Here is a 14346-nt window from a genome sequence, read left to right as displayed (position 1 = left end):
TTACCTCGAACTGGACTCAAACTCAGTATTGACCGAACTCAAGTCGAATTTTGACTCACAAGCAATTCGATTCGTTTGTGACCTTAGTTTGTAGCAAAAAACCTTCAACAAGTTTAAAGTTCATAAAGATTACCAAACTCCAGAGTATAGAGTGTGTACTGGCGTAACTTTCTTGGATATCAAATTCTTGCGAGGGACCTTGGCGTGATATCTGCTGGATATTTGTTACTGTGGTGTCAATTTCACATGATACATGATGAATATATGTATCATGTGTTTTCTAGGGCGAAATTCAATGTGGTTTCCTTCACCGTCTTCTCATGGTCTTTCTCTAGACTCTGGGATTCCATGACAAAAGGATGCTAGCATGAGTACTTGTAAATTGTAATAGGCTTGCTATATTCGATGTAACCATGTAAACCCATAATGAAAAAAATGTAGATGATTTTTTGGTTTTCTTTTTTTGGTTGCCCGCCTGGTATCCGAAGCTTTGTCCCACTAATTCGGACCGACCCGCGTCGCGCGCGACCTGGCTATGTAGAGGATTTTTTGGTGGTGTTTAGCTTGAAAGTACTAAACTAAAGTACGTAATTCAAAGTGCCAGATACGGAAGATCTATCTATATCAGACTGGCCATGCAGGTTAATTGATGGCCGGCGCATAAATTTGAAGTGAGTTTCATATGGATGTTGGTACCATGGCTAGCACGAAAAATATCATTAGTACATGCATTTTTAGAGCACGTTGGAATCACTATTTTTTAAAATCTTTTTTACAAAAAGATATTGTCGCGATTTAATGTATATGAAATAAAAAAGAAAATTTTTGCCAAAAAAAAAGTAATCCAAACAAAATATTCTTGTTCTGATATATTAAGAATATGAGTCGGCAAATTAAATCTATACACTTATGCAATCCAGTAAGTACATTCAATCTGCTATAGCTTACTGTCATCGAAATCCAAAACGATTAGAAATTTGATCAGTTGGGTCACCGTCTCATGCTTAAGTATGTCTAATATTCACGCTACTTAGAAAAAACTGAGAGTACGATTTTGCCGCAAAAGCTACTGCCGATTTTATTTGTGGCGGCACTCAATGAAAAAAACGAGGACAAATTAGAGCGTCCATATCTTTAAGGGAAAAATATCCCTCAGAAAGATCTCAAACGCCGTCATCCGGATGTGTACGGTCGAAGTTGAACTCGTTTAGCTGCTCCGGTCCTATCACGTAGCCCCAGAGAAGAATAAAAGTTTAACAACGGAACTAACTAAAACTTTGCTTATATGATGACCAGGATTTTTGCACAGAGCAGATGACGGAAGCTTTGAAGTGGTTCGAAGCGTCAACACGTAGATAATGCTGCGGCTTTTTACCGGATTGTGGCGAAAATTCATGCATGGTCTTTTTTTTTTTTTTTTCGACACAGGGGTGTCCAGGTCAATCCTTACGGGGTCCAACTAATCCCCTGCAGCCCGGGAGAGGAGGCCTCACTCCACACCGAACACGTTAACAGCGGGACTCTAACCCTGAACAAGTCAGGAAGGTCGCCATACCATAAGGAGGGGGGCGGACCGTTCGAGCTACCCCGCGGGGGCATGCATAGTCTTGTTTGGATTGCATTTTTTTAGATTTTTTTGTAAAAAAAAATTACTGTAACGATTTGATATATGTGAGATAAAAGAATGATTGAAAAATATGTTCACGAAAAACGTATCAAATTTTCTTTGAAAAATTGCTGTTCAATCAAGGCTTTCTCAGTAAAATACATTAAAAAAAACTTGAATTCATAGGTGTATTTGCTGATGATAAGAATCCTAGTTCTCATTGGTACAACAAACTTTGAGAGCAATATTACTAATTGGAGTTTGTTCAGTAACCAATTGGAAAAAATTAATGAGAACAGGTATTTAACAATAATTACTCCATGAACTTTCTTTTGGCGCACAATCAATCAGCAATAAATAGACGCTAAAAGTAAATAAATAAATAATGAGACTCTTCTAAGAAGTAATTCGTCTACTTTGTTGATTAGTTTATTGTTAATTTGTTATCCTATGTCTTAATAGTATAGGTGTCAAATGAGTGATTTGGACGGGGTTGGATTGGTTAAAATGGGTAATTGGTATAAATAAATCAACTCATTTATATCCATTTAATTAGATAGATATAAATGAATAAGTCAAAAAATGAATTGGGTAACCCAATTATCCATTTGTAACTAATTTATTTTAATTTTTTATAAACTCATTTAAATTTATATTTGTAAACTAAGTTATCAATTTTATACCACCCATTGCACCCATCATTAGTTTTAAGTATTTACTTATAATGTTCAATCATCTTAATTACTAATTTTTTTCCATCCGTACTTTATGTCGTAAAATTACATACTATTTAATAATTGAACAATAAAAATATAAAAATCTAAACTAAGTACTATAAAAGTTAACATAAAAACTTATTTCAAAAATTTTGAACTTTTAGCATTTTTTTCGTGTGTAAATTTAAAATTTTATTTTGGAAAGATAGGAAAAAAAGTTAAAACTTGTTATAAATTGGTAATACTGAAAAATTAACAAGTTAACAAACTAAGAGAAAATGAAATGATAAGATAAAACCAACAAATAATAATAATAATAAAACAAAAGTAATGACAAAATGAAGAATTTGAAAAAAAAAAAATTCGGTGGGTAATGAGAGGAGGATTGAGAAAAGATAATTCTAAATGAATTAATTGAATTTGGTGAGTTACCAAATAATATCCATTTAAAAAATAGGTTACCCAATAATATCTATATACAAAAATTTAAAATATCCATATCCATCTATTCATGAACAGATATGAGCTAAAATTTAGTTAAATAAGTTTGCTTACCACCTACACGTAATAACACGTGATAAATGGGGATCTTTTCTTAGAGATCTCATCGAAAGTTCGTGTCCCGTTCTTCTTCTTCTTCTTCTGAAAGTTCGTGGGGATGATAGCCAAGTTCTGAAAAGTGAAAATTGAAAACCACTCTCGGTCTCGGATTGGGATGCCTTCTATAAAAATACGCAGTTTTAACAATAGTGGTTGCGGACGATATTACGGCGCAGCTTGAGGCTTTGCACTGATTCAATTGTCACGTTTTTTCAGGACGATCGACACCGGCCGTCGATGTCAAAAAAAAAAGAAAAAATAAAGGGAACAAACGTGGGAAAGTATTTACTTCGGCGGAAAAGTCTTCGAGAAGTGCCGACCGTCAAGATTCTAGGAGACCATATTGTGACCCATTTCGATCCCCCCCGTCTTAGTTCTTTTTCGCTGAAAAGGAAAGAAGCTTGCTTGCTTGACAATACAATAAAGAGTCTTCTAAAGAGTGTGTTTCTATTTTAATCTTGAACTTAATAACGGCGAAGACTTTTAAACACACGTTTTGACCATTGGACCGACATCGGTGGTTTTAAACTTATTAAAAAATAAGCAAATGTAATGTGTGCGTTAATGAGTGGTATTTGAGGACACTTGCTAAAATAAATCCTTACAACTTAATAGCCACGCTGCACCATCCTATATAAGCCTTCATGATTCTTGGAATTAATGATTTTAATAGGTCACGTAATTTACTACATATTGGTAAGTTCCAATCCGCTCGAGGCAACACTTTATCAAACCATAGAGATAATCATAGAGATTTAAGAGGTTCTATACTGAAGTATAGAGATTTCACATTCATCTTCTTATCTTTATTGAAACAAAAGTATGAAGTTAAATATGTATTAATAAAAGAAATAAAAAAGAATCTGATTTTGCAGCCTATGATAATCTTCTGGGTTAATTACATTTACTTTCCTTGAAATTTAATCAAGCTACTATTTAATCCCTAAGGTTTAGCAAAACTACATAAAAATCCTTCAAATTTAAAAAAAAAAAAAAGTATAACAGATGCACCCTCTCGTTAGTCAGTTGACGTTGACTGTTAAAATTTTAATGATTGTCAGCCTGCAATTTTAATGAAATTCCTAGACTACCCCCAAAAGCATACCTTTCTTCCCCATGGCCCATTGTTGTTATTTTTTTTATCGAGAAAAATGCAGTTTTGGTACCTAAACTTTGACGCACAAGCAGTTTTAGTCCCCAAATTTTGGACGAAAACAAATTTGGTACCCGAACTTTCAAATTTTGAGCACATTAAATACCCTTGACGATTTTTTCCCAAATTGTTACCGGAAACATCCATGTGACTGTCAGGTGTCCGGCGAAAATGGAAAAAAAAAGGTCAAAATGCAGTTTTGGTACCTAAACTTTGACGCATGAGCGGTTTTAGTCCCCAAATTTTGGACAAAAACAAATTTGGTACTTGAACTTTCAAATTTTGAGTACATTAAGTACCCTTGATGATTTTTTTCCAAATTGTTACCAAAAAAATCTATATGACAGTCACGTGTCAAGCCATAATTGTATTTAAAAAAAGGCCAAAAAATGTCAAATGCCATTATAATACTAAGTATGAAATTTAAGGACTAATAGCGTAATAAAGAAAAAATCCAAGGGCTACATAACATCACATAAGTCAATAAAACCCAAGAACCGATACAAATGAGCTCCAATTCTAGTACATTAATCTAAGAATCAAGTCACAAAATTTGTCTGGAATTGGAGCTCATTTGTATCAGTTCTTGGGTTTTGTTGACTCATGTGTTGTTATTTAGTCCTTGAATTTTTTCTTTATTACGCTATTAGTCCTTAAATTTAATACTTAGTATTATAATGGCATTTGACATTTTTTGGGCCTTTTTTTATACAATTGTGGCCGGACACATGACTGTCATATGGCTTTTTTCGATAATAATTTGAGAAAAAATCATCAAGGGTATTTAATGTGTTCAAAATTTGAAAGTTCGAGTACCAAATTTGTTTTCGTCAAAAATTTGGGGATTAAAACCGCTTGTGCGTCAAAGTTTAGGTACCAAAACTGCATTTTTGGCCTTTTTTAATTCCATTTCGGCCGGACATGTGACTATCACATGGCTTTTTCCGGTAATAATTTGGAAAAAAATCGTCAAGGGTACTTAATGTGCTCAAAATTTGAAAGTTCGGGTACCAAATTTGTTTTCGTCCAAAATTTGGGAACTAAAACCGCTCGTGCGTCAAAGTTTCGGTACCAAAACTGCATTTTTCTCTTTTTTATCTAAAGCTGAGAAACTCAGACTTTTGAATTAATAAACCTAAATCCCCAAACAACCTTCAAAAGCCGGCAACTTTTGAAGGCGTCCAGGGGACTTATTAACCCAGAAACCCAACCCCCCCATTACGATGTGGGATAGGAAACCCCATAGGGTGCCCCGCTGCTAAGAAGTAAAAATCCCCTAGACTCCCCGAGAAAGAGTTTCCTGTCTTTTTTATCTAAAGCTGAGAAACTCAGACTTTTGAATTAATAAACCTAAATCCCCCATTGTTGTTATTCAAAAACAATTTCTCGGATATACCACTATTAACACAGCAATAAGATAGCTATGGCGGACTAACAATCAGCACCGTACAATTAATGCCCTCTTCCATGTCAATCCACGAACATCAATCTTTCGAGTGAACACGTGGGAATTCTTTGAGCAGATGTCGACTGATCCTCCGAACTCCAAAAGCAGGTAAAAGTTAAGAGTAAAAGCGTGTATGCGCTTTTGAATGCAAATAGATAAACAAACCCAAATAGTAAACTGTACTCCTTCTGTCACATTTTGATAGTTCTAATTTTTTTCACACAGTTTTAAAAGAAATAATTAATTTTATTAAAAAAAAAAAATTAGATTGCTATTTTTCTAAAATACTCTTACATTAAATAAAGTTGGCTTTTTATATATCAATATGTTTTGAAAAATCTAAATGCATTAATGAGATACGTTATATTTAATACTAACAATCTATATTAAATAAGATAATTTATTGTGCTAACAACTTACATTGAATAAGGGTATTTAGAGAAATTAAAAGATAACCACATTCTTCAATTGAAAAGTGGATTATAATTTGAAACAGATGAAAAAGGAAAACATAATTATCAAAGTGGGACGGAGGAGCATAAAAGAAAAAAAGACAAAAGTGTGGAATGCTAATAGATGTCATAATGTCTTTCAATCGGGGGTTTTTAAACCCGAGTTCTGTGCTGCTTTTTTTGTTTTAGACGTTTAGTGTAGGTTGAGAAAAGAGACGTATGAATTTTGAGAATTCATTAATATTAAATAAACTATTGTGAAATTAATAAAATAAATTACAAACAAGTAGAAAATGAAGATTGTAGAACGGAGAAAAGGAAATAGTGAGAATGTTTTTTTATTCAAATATTACAAATGAGTCTTATATACCTCTATTCATAAATGATACAAGATCAAAGGTATGTGTACTAGCATGAATATATAAGTACATGAATTTACTACTTCAAATACATGAATTTAGCTCCATAATGAACCAACAAACAAACTATAAGAAGATGCTATTCCAATGAACCTTTAAAGATGAATGTTTCAATGTATCTTTTGGGGAGACGAATGGATTTCATACTAATCATTTCATTAATTTCGTAAAAAGAACTAGTATTCTTTGCGTGTCAAACCTACGTTTTTGTCTGAAAAAAATATTTATTACAATCAAACCTAATAGTTACTAGTTTTTAACCAATGAAAATGCTTCAAATAAAATTATGCCAAACTAATAATTGATTTAGATTGTAATAAAATTTCTCCATTTTGTTTTATTTTTTGTTTATCTGTTTTGGTCCCATCTTAGGGAAAAAATTTATAAATTACATTTTGTTGACATTTCTGGAAAACCTTCCAATAAATGATCAATTATTATTTGATGAAGGAAAGATAGTTACCTAATGATGGCATCGAAAAATAAGTCGGCATATAAAACTTAACTAAACATCATTTGTTTGTTTATCATTTTTGGTCTCATATTAGGTGAAAAATCTGTAAATTAGATCTGTTAACATTTCTGGAATGCCCTCGAATAAATGATCAATTATCATTTGATGAAGGAAGGATACAGTTACCTAATGACGACATCGTAAGACAAGTGGGCATATTAACATAAATTGAAGGTTTATAGCTTAATGACTAGTTCATTTACCTAAATTATATTAATAGTTGTTCGTTTCATGGTTTTGTCTAGAGATGAAGGCCAGAGAAAACTGTCTCCACGGTTGTAAAATCAAGTTTTGTATATGGATTACAAGTCGTCATGGTTGTGCTAAAAGAAGGCATATATTCGAGTAATCTACATAGGATTGGATTTTAAATTCAAATCTAGATCATGCTGAAAGTATATACATTATCATTATATAAAAGATCAATTCTTTATATTTTTCGCGTGAAGTTTCGCACTAATTAAAAAGTCTATACACAATGAATGTATAAAAATTATGATTAATTACATTTTGCTCCCTTGAACTTGGATATTTGTAACACTTTGCCCCTCCAAATTCCAAATATATATACTTTACCCTTTATAGTCAACTTTTTGATGGGGTTAAGATGAAGTTATATTTTTCATGACAAAAATATCCTTGGCTAATTCTTAAACACTCATAACATAATAAACACCTATTTTTTTTATAGTTGCTAAATGCATCTAAATACAATTACACTAGGCATTTCGATCTTTTAGCCTTAAAATGAATTAGATAATTCGCAAAAAAGAATTTAACCAACTCAATGTATTTATCTCAATGTCGATAGCAATACTTATTTTAAATGAAATAAAATTAATTAGTGCATTTGGAATGAAATTATTTGCTTATTTTTTTATTGTAGCACTTTTTATGTGTTTGATATGAGAGAAAAAAACATAATTAAAAATAAAAATGTATTAGAGAACTTAAATTTTTTTAAAAAAATGTAGAATGTAGAATGCAAATAAAATACAAAGCAACGTATGAATGTGATATAAAATTACCAAATAACGTTTTATTGACTCGTGAAAATCTTGTGACAGCTGCAAATTAAATGAAAATTATCAAAACTAATCCGTTTACAATTTAAAGGAATAAAGATAAGTAATGGAAAACTTGTGCTGATGTTTTAGGATTTTTTAAATTCTTTTTTTCTCCATAAAAAAATTTTCAATTCTTTGGTATTAAACCATCTTTTATTTCTAAATTTTTTAAATCATATGACTTTGTGTTTTTTCTAACAAAATGTTTTATATTCCGATTAAAAGTATAGCATTATTGTAGAACTATTATGTAAGGGCATTAATGCCATTTTGTTAAAATTTTGGATGGAGAATTCATCATTAATATTTGACTAGTCAATGAATGGGGCAAAGTATATATATTTAAAGTTTATGGGGGCAAAATGTTATAAAGGGTCGAGTTTAAGGAAGCAAATTGTAATTAATCCTAAAAATTAATTCTTCACATTTTTGGTGTGAAAGTTTCGCCCCAGTGAAACAGGCCCTCTGGAGTAAATGGGCAGAGGCGTGTGACTATAAATAGAGTGGCTAATGGCTTGGAAGCGGTGCATATTAGGAGTACATGCTCGATGTAAAAAAATCCGACACAACTTCGAGACGAGACGCACCGTCTCAACTCTCAACTCTCAACCAGATTCCTAAACTCTCTTCTTCTTAGTTGTACTATCCCCCAAAATCTCCTCTGGAGTCTGGTGCCCTCACCGCTGTCCTTCCTGTCCTTATTTGCTCTGAGTTGCATTCGCAGACGGTGAAGTGTAATAAGCTGCATTTCACATTTTCAGCATTGGTTTCCGTTCCTTCTTCTGAGTCCCTCAGACGGTTGAATGCACTAAGCCGTTATAATTAAAGAGAAAAAAAAACTAATAATGCAAGCCCTACATGCTCCCAATCGACTTTCTCCTGCCAATTACCGGTTTTCTCCGGTGAACCGCCGCTTGTGTCCGGTTGTTTCCTTCGAATTCTCCCCTAGTCACAGCTTTAGCTCACGTCTCTCTCTTCGTCGCTCCCTTCCTTCACTCCAATGTTGCTCTCTCCAGTCTTCATCTCCAGGTACGCTCATTCATTGGTTAATGCTCAAATTGTTTCTGTATAATCTGTGCTGGACTTCATGATTTTTGTTTCACTCGTGCAGGTGAAAACGCTGCCATAAATAGTATCGTTATCCCTAAAATGTCCCTTCATTTTTCAACTATGCTTTAATTACATGGTTGTTTCAATCGTGGATCTTTTTTATTTATTCTTTTGTGTTCTCAATTTATTCAGTGACGGATAAAAAAAGATTTATGGAAGCTTCCAGACATGGAAATGTCATTCCGCTCTACCAATGTATTTTCTCGGATCATCTGACTCCCGTGCTTGCATACCGCTGCTTAGTTAAAGAAGACGACCGGGAGGCTCCTAGCTTTCTTTTCGAGTCCGTAGAACCTGGTTTCCGAACTTCCCATGTTGTAAGCCTCTATGTTCCCCTTCAGAATATGGTTTTTCCATTATAGCATGTGTTTTATGATGTTTGTAGATTTTTGGTTTAACTGGTGTTGAAAATGGGAATTGTTAGGGTCGGTACAGCGTGGTCGGTGCTCAGCCAGCGGTGGAAATCGTGGCAAAAGAAAATGATGTCACCATCTTGGATCACTACAGAGGGAAGTTGAAGGAGATTGTTGTGGAGGACCCGATGACGATTCCTAGAGAAATTTCTGAAAGTTGGAAGCCTCAGTTGATTAGTGAACTTCCTGATACATTTTGTGGTATGACTTTAACATTACTCGGACCAGTAATTTCGTTTTTCCTTTCTAGTTGGACTCGTTAACTAGAATATTCTTATTTATCTGTCTATTCTTTTGTTTTCAAGTCGGCTCAGGTTTTCCATTTCTTTTAAAACAAAATTTAATTGTGCATCATTCAAAAAAAAAAAAAAAACTTTTCTGAAGTTCGAATAAAAACGTGAAGTTTCATAATTGAGTAAACTCGTGAAATACTTTTCCTTTTTTGAGGTTGTATCCTGTAACTTCCTGTTTATTCTGTAAGAACAGTAAGTAATGTTTTTGCACATCAGATTATGAGGATTCCGTGAAGGAGTTAGGGTAAGATTTGTGATGGACATAAACTTTTGGGCTTTTCCTTCCCAGAATTGTGTTCCAGCAGGCTGTAGCCATGGATGAAGATTGTTTTGTGATAGACAGGAATTTGGCCGTTGTAATGGAGAGGTTTTATGGGTTCTCTCTGTTACCGAAATTAGTATCTAGTGACTTCAAATGTAGAAAGTAGAAGATGTAATTTGAGTGTGTCCCAGAAACTTGCTGTTTCTTCTCCATCAGTGGCACTCTTCTTGACTGAACTGGTGGAGGCATCGGAATGTTAGACGTCAAAATTCTTATTTAATACAGGGACAATAATCATGGACATCCATATATTTCGAAGAATCACACACTTTTTGGTATTATTATGTTTCTCTTACTTTCCCAACTACCTTCCATTACTGGGAGTAGATGAATTTAGTTCGGAAGTAGCTATTTTTTCTATTCATTCCTGTTTTGGATGTGCTTTCTTTTGTGCCTGACATGTCTTTTGATAGAGTTACTGCATTTTAGACATAAAGTCAATGTTTGAAACGAATTTTCTGTGAAAAATTGTACAGTAGGCTCTTACTTGAGAGGTGAACAGAAATAAAAGTGGAGACTGTATTGCTAGGTTTACAACTTTTCTTGTATACTTAATTACGAGTTCTTTGGGCATCATGTGCAGGTGGATGGGTTGGTTATTTTTCTTATGACACTGTTAGGTACCTTGAGAAGAAGAAGCTGCCATTCTCTCAGGCGCCACGCGATGATAGGAGCCTTGCTGACATTCATCTGGGGCTGTATGATGATGTGATAGTATTTGATCATGTAGAGAAGGTATTCTTGTGTCACTTTCTGCATGTGCATGCCTTTCTGTGTTTGTCTAATTCTTTCAGTTTTTGTGTTGTATAATGAGTCCAGACAGTGAATGGAATGTACAAGTTAATCAATTACCTATAAGGAGGTCTAAACTTGATTGTTCACATTGTTTTGTTAGCTGAGTTCAGCCAGCTTTATGGTAGTAAAGACAATTTGATAAGATCTATGCTAATGTATTAATGCACAATCTAAGCTTTAGTGAGTTTCATCTTAATAGCTGTTATATCATGGAATCTTTATTGAACGTGGGAGGTCACTAACCACTATTTTTATCCTCCCTTAATAGTTCTTGAACATGAACCAGCTTGTCTTAGCCTCTTATCTAGATTGACGGAAAATAGCTTTTACCCTTATATATTAGTTATGGTCACCGTGATCTCTCTCAGGGCTCACCCAATTGCATTTGTTTCGGAAATTCTTCCTGAGTGATTATTAAGAATCCTTCTTGTTCATGCAGAAAGCATATGTTATCCACTGGGTGCAGTTAGATCAGTATCCATCAAAAGAGAAGGCTTACACTAGTGGTATGAAACGCTTGGAAAGACTAATGTCAAAAGTACAAAATATTGATCCGTAAGTTACTGTTTGAATCTTCTATATCATAACATTTTCTTGGTTCAATTTTGATTTTACATCTTCTGTATCATAACATATTAAATTTCCATTTTCAGTCCAAGGCTATCAGCAGGATCTGTTGAATTGTGGACTAACAATTTTGGATTCTCTCTGAACAAGAGTAACATGACAAGAGAAGAGTACAAGAAGGCTGTCATACAGGCAAAGGAGCATATCCTTGCTGGAGATATTTTTCAGATTGTTTTAAGTCAGCGCTTTGAGAAGAGAACATTTGCTGATCCATTTGAAGTCTACAGAGCACTGAGAGTAATAAATCCAAGTCCCTACATGGCTTACTTGCAGGTTAGTACTTCTATTAATACAAAGAACATCCATTCTCTTAATTGTCTGAAGTAAGTTTTCCAACTATGGTGTCTTCATTATTTGATCAGGCTAGAGGAAGTATTCATGTTGCTTCAAGCCCAGAAATTCTTACTCGTGTCAAGAAGGTTATTTACAGATTAAATTCTGAAAATCATTAAACTTTGGCCTTGAGTATACAGCTCTTGATACAGAATTAATGTGGATGTATCAATGTTATTGACAGAAAAGGGTTGTTAATCGACCATTGGCTGGAACTACAAGAAGAGGGAAGACACCTCATGAAGATGAGATGCAGGAGCTGCAGCTTTTAAAAGATAAAAAGCAATGTGCAGAACATATAATGCTGGTCGATTTGGGCCGTAATGATGTGGGAAAGGTTTTACTGACTTACTTTACTCTCTTGTAAAAAATTTTCTTGCATTTTTGTTATTAATGTTTATATTTGGGAGTTTGTAAATATGATCTGCTCCCTGCCCTAAACATATGGTATCTATTGCAGACTTTTCAGAAAACGTATGTTGGATCTTCCATATTTTTCTATGCTTTCTCTACACTGTCATAAGTAACATTATAAGATTTGTCAAATGTAGGTCTCGAAGCCAGGTTCTGTAAATGTTGAAAAACTTATGACTGTTGAGCGGTACTCCCATGTGATGCACATAAGCTCCACGGTGAGAATATCATCATAAAGCCTTGTTGACTATCAGTTTTTCAAATAAAATTGTTCATCCCTGTTGCAGTAATTACATAGTATGGACAATATAGTTTGGTTTTCATACTAGAGAGTTGCCGGTTTTCCTGCGGGTAGAAGTTGTTTCATTTCAGTAGCTTTAAATGTCTTGGCCTCATAACACCTTCATAAACTCATGAGAGTTGAAGAAGGCTTTATTTGAGTAACCATTTTGTTTAAAACCATTGGGACATTATTACAGGTCACAGGGGAGTTGCTTGATCATCTTACTTGCTGGGATGCACTGCGTGCTGCACTTCCTGTTGGTACAGTTAGTGGAGCACCAAAAGTTAGTACTATATCCTTACTTTGTGCCCAATGTATTTTTAAATTGAATTACTAGCAAAAAATTTCCAAATGATTTAGTCATTTCACCCAAGGGCCAGAAAGAACAATCAAGAAATCTAAAATTAGATATGGTATGGTTACCTTGAAATTTGACATCCTAATAGTAAGGTGATAGTTTAGTGTTCTGGTGTGCTTCTATTTTTGCCATGCTGTGGGACTGCAAATGTAGGTCTCTCTTTCTCTCTCTCTGCCAATACAAATGAGAAATTGAGGAGAAAGAGATGCCTTGTAAACTAAGCTAAACTTGGAAGCGTCATTCTTTTTTTATTTAAACTGGAGACATGCCTTGCCTTCTGATTAACATACATTCCAGCTTTAAAATCTGAAATTTGGAAGTTTTCTCATATACAAGGAAATAAAATTGAAGTTGAATATTCAAAATAGTGTCATTGCCTTTTGTGGCTTTTTACGTAACTGAAGGATCATTTCTCAAGCATAATAATAACATCCAGCACTAGAAATCCTCATGCGAACTTAAACATCTCTCCAAGCTTTGTTGCATAAAGTTGTTTCCCTGTTTCCTCTAACCAGCATGTGCAATGTCTCACAGGTGAAGGCCATGGAACTGATTGATCAATTAGAAGTGGCGAGGCGGGGGCCTTACAGTGGTGGATTTGGCGGTATCTCATTTTCTGGCGATATGGACATTGCTTTGGCTCTCAGGACAATTGTATTCCCAACTGGAGTCCACTATGACACAATGTATTCATACCAAGGTTCCAACAAACGTGAGGAATGGGTTGCTCACCTCCAAGCTGGAGCTGGAATTGTAGCTGATAGTATTCCTGAGGATGAGCAGATGGAGTGTGAAAACAAAGTTGCCGGTCTTGCTCGCGCCATTGAGTTGGCAGAGTCTGCATTTGTGAATAGAGAACAAGAAATCAAACCCAATCAGAGTTCATTTCCCACCCCTGTACTGAGAAAAAGGTCGATGTTGCAGGTGGAAAGTTGAATTACTTGGGACTGTAGGGTTACTGAAGGAATATAGTGGTGTCTGTACTATAAAATCCCCCGTGGGGCTGAAAAAAAATCATTTTCTGTGAGTCATGGGTTCCATCATTGTTGTATATTGCAATTTACTGAAAAACTTGTAGAACTGGAATTAGGCACCTGTATTCTCCGAAGCCTCTGATGGAGCATTATAATTTGTAGTCTCTTTTAAGTAAAGCCCAACTTCCTTCCTTGTTAGGACTTGGAACTCTTGGTCTGGTTGTGAAGCTCAGAAAAGTGCACGTTTCACAAAGAACTCAAGTGATGTAATGTTGCTTACGGGCTGGAAAAAGTAGGAGGAGGTTTGAACTTGGAAAGAAAAACAAAGAATCATCAACATACGTATTGTTAACATAATCCTTGTGGGAAATCTTTGTTAATTGAATCATTAATATTATTGAAGGGCACCACCGGGAGGGGGCAAGCAACGCTTTCATTTTGATGATCAAA

General features: G+C 34.6%; 1 protein-coding gene across 2 annotated transcripts; it reads left to right on the top strand.

Moving 5' to 3' along the window:
• The first annotated feature begins 8500 nt into the window (after nucleotides 1–8500).
• LOC113730377 (anthranilate synthase alpha subunit 1, chloroplastic-like) lies at nucleotides 8501–14094 on the top strand. 2 transcript variants are annotated; one of them, XM_072078408.1, is made up of 11 exons: nucleotides 8501–9003; nucleotides 9217–9401; nucleotides 9509–9698; nucleotides 10696–10847; nucleotides 11347–11462; nucleotides 11561–11807; nucleotides 11897–11953; nucleotides 12052–12204; nucleotides 12419–12499; nucleotides 12761–12847; nucleotides 13457–14094. In XM_072078408.1, exons 1-11 carry the CDS (start codon nucleotides 8820–8822, stop codon nucleotides 13856–13858), a joined length of 1854 nt encoding a protein of 617 aa, XP_071934509.1. In that variant the 5' UTR covers nucleotides 8501–8819; the 3' UTR covers nucleotides 13859–14094. The 2 variants fall into 2 exon arrangements, with proteins under 2 accessions (XP_071934509.1, XP_071934510.1); XM_072078409.1 differs by lacking the exon at nucleotides 12761–12847 and having other exon boundaries at nucleotides 8511–9003.
• Nucleotides 14095–14346: the final 252 nt, after the last annotated feature.

The sequence above is a fragment of the Coffea arabica genome, chromosome 2e (genome assembly GCF_036785885.1).
Source record: "Coffea arabica cultivar ET-39 chromosome 2e, Coffea Arabica ET-39 HiFi, whole genome shotgun sequence".
Lineage (NCBI taxonomy): Eukaryota > Viridiplantae > Streptophyta > Magnoliopsida > Gentianales > Rubiaceae > Coffea > Coffea arabica.
The sequence above is the reverse complement of the archived record's forward strand: the minus strand, read 5'-3'. Positions and strand labels throughout refer to the sequence as shown.

What these genes read in the sequence shown, in the direction of transcription:
- LOC113730377 (XM_072078408.1), top strand. Translation starts at nt 8,820, where the DNA reads ATGCAAGCCCTACATGCTCCCAATCGACTTTCTCCTGCCAATTACCGG. An exon ending in AAAGTACAAAATATTGATCC is followed by an intron (nt 11,463 to 11,560) that starts GTAAGTTACTGT and finishes TTCCATTTTCAG; the next exon opens with TCCAAGGCTATCAGCAGGAT. An exon ending in TTCTTACTCGTGTCAAGAAG is followed by an intron (nt 11,954 to 12,051) that starts GTTATTTACAGA and finishes TGTTATTGACAG; the next exon opens with AAAAGGGTTGTTAATCGACC.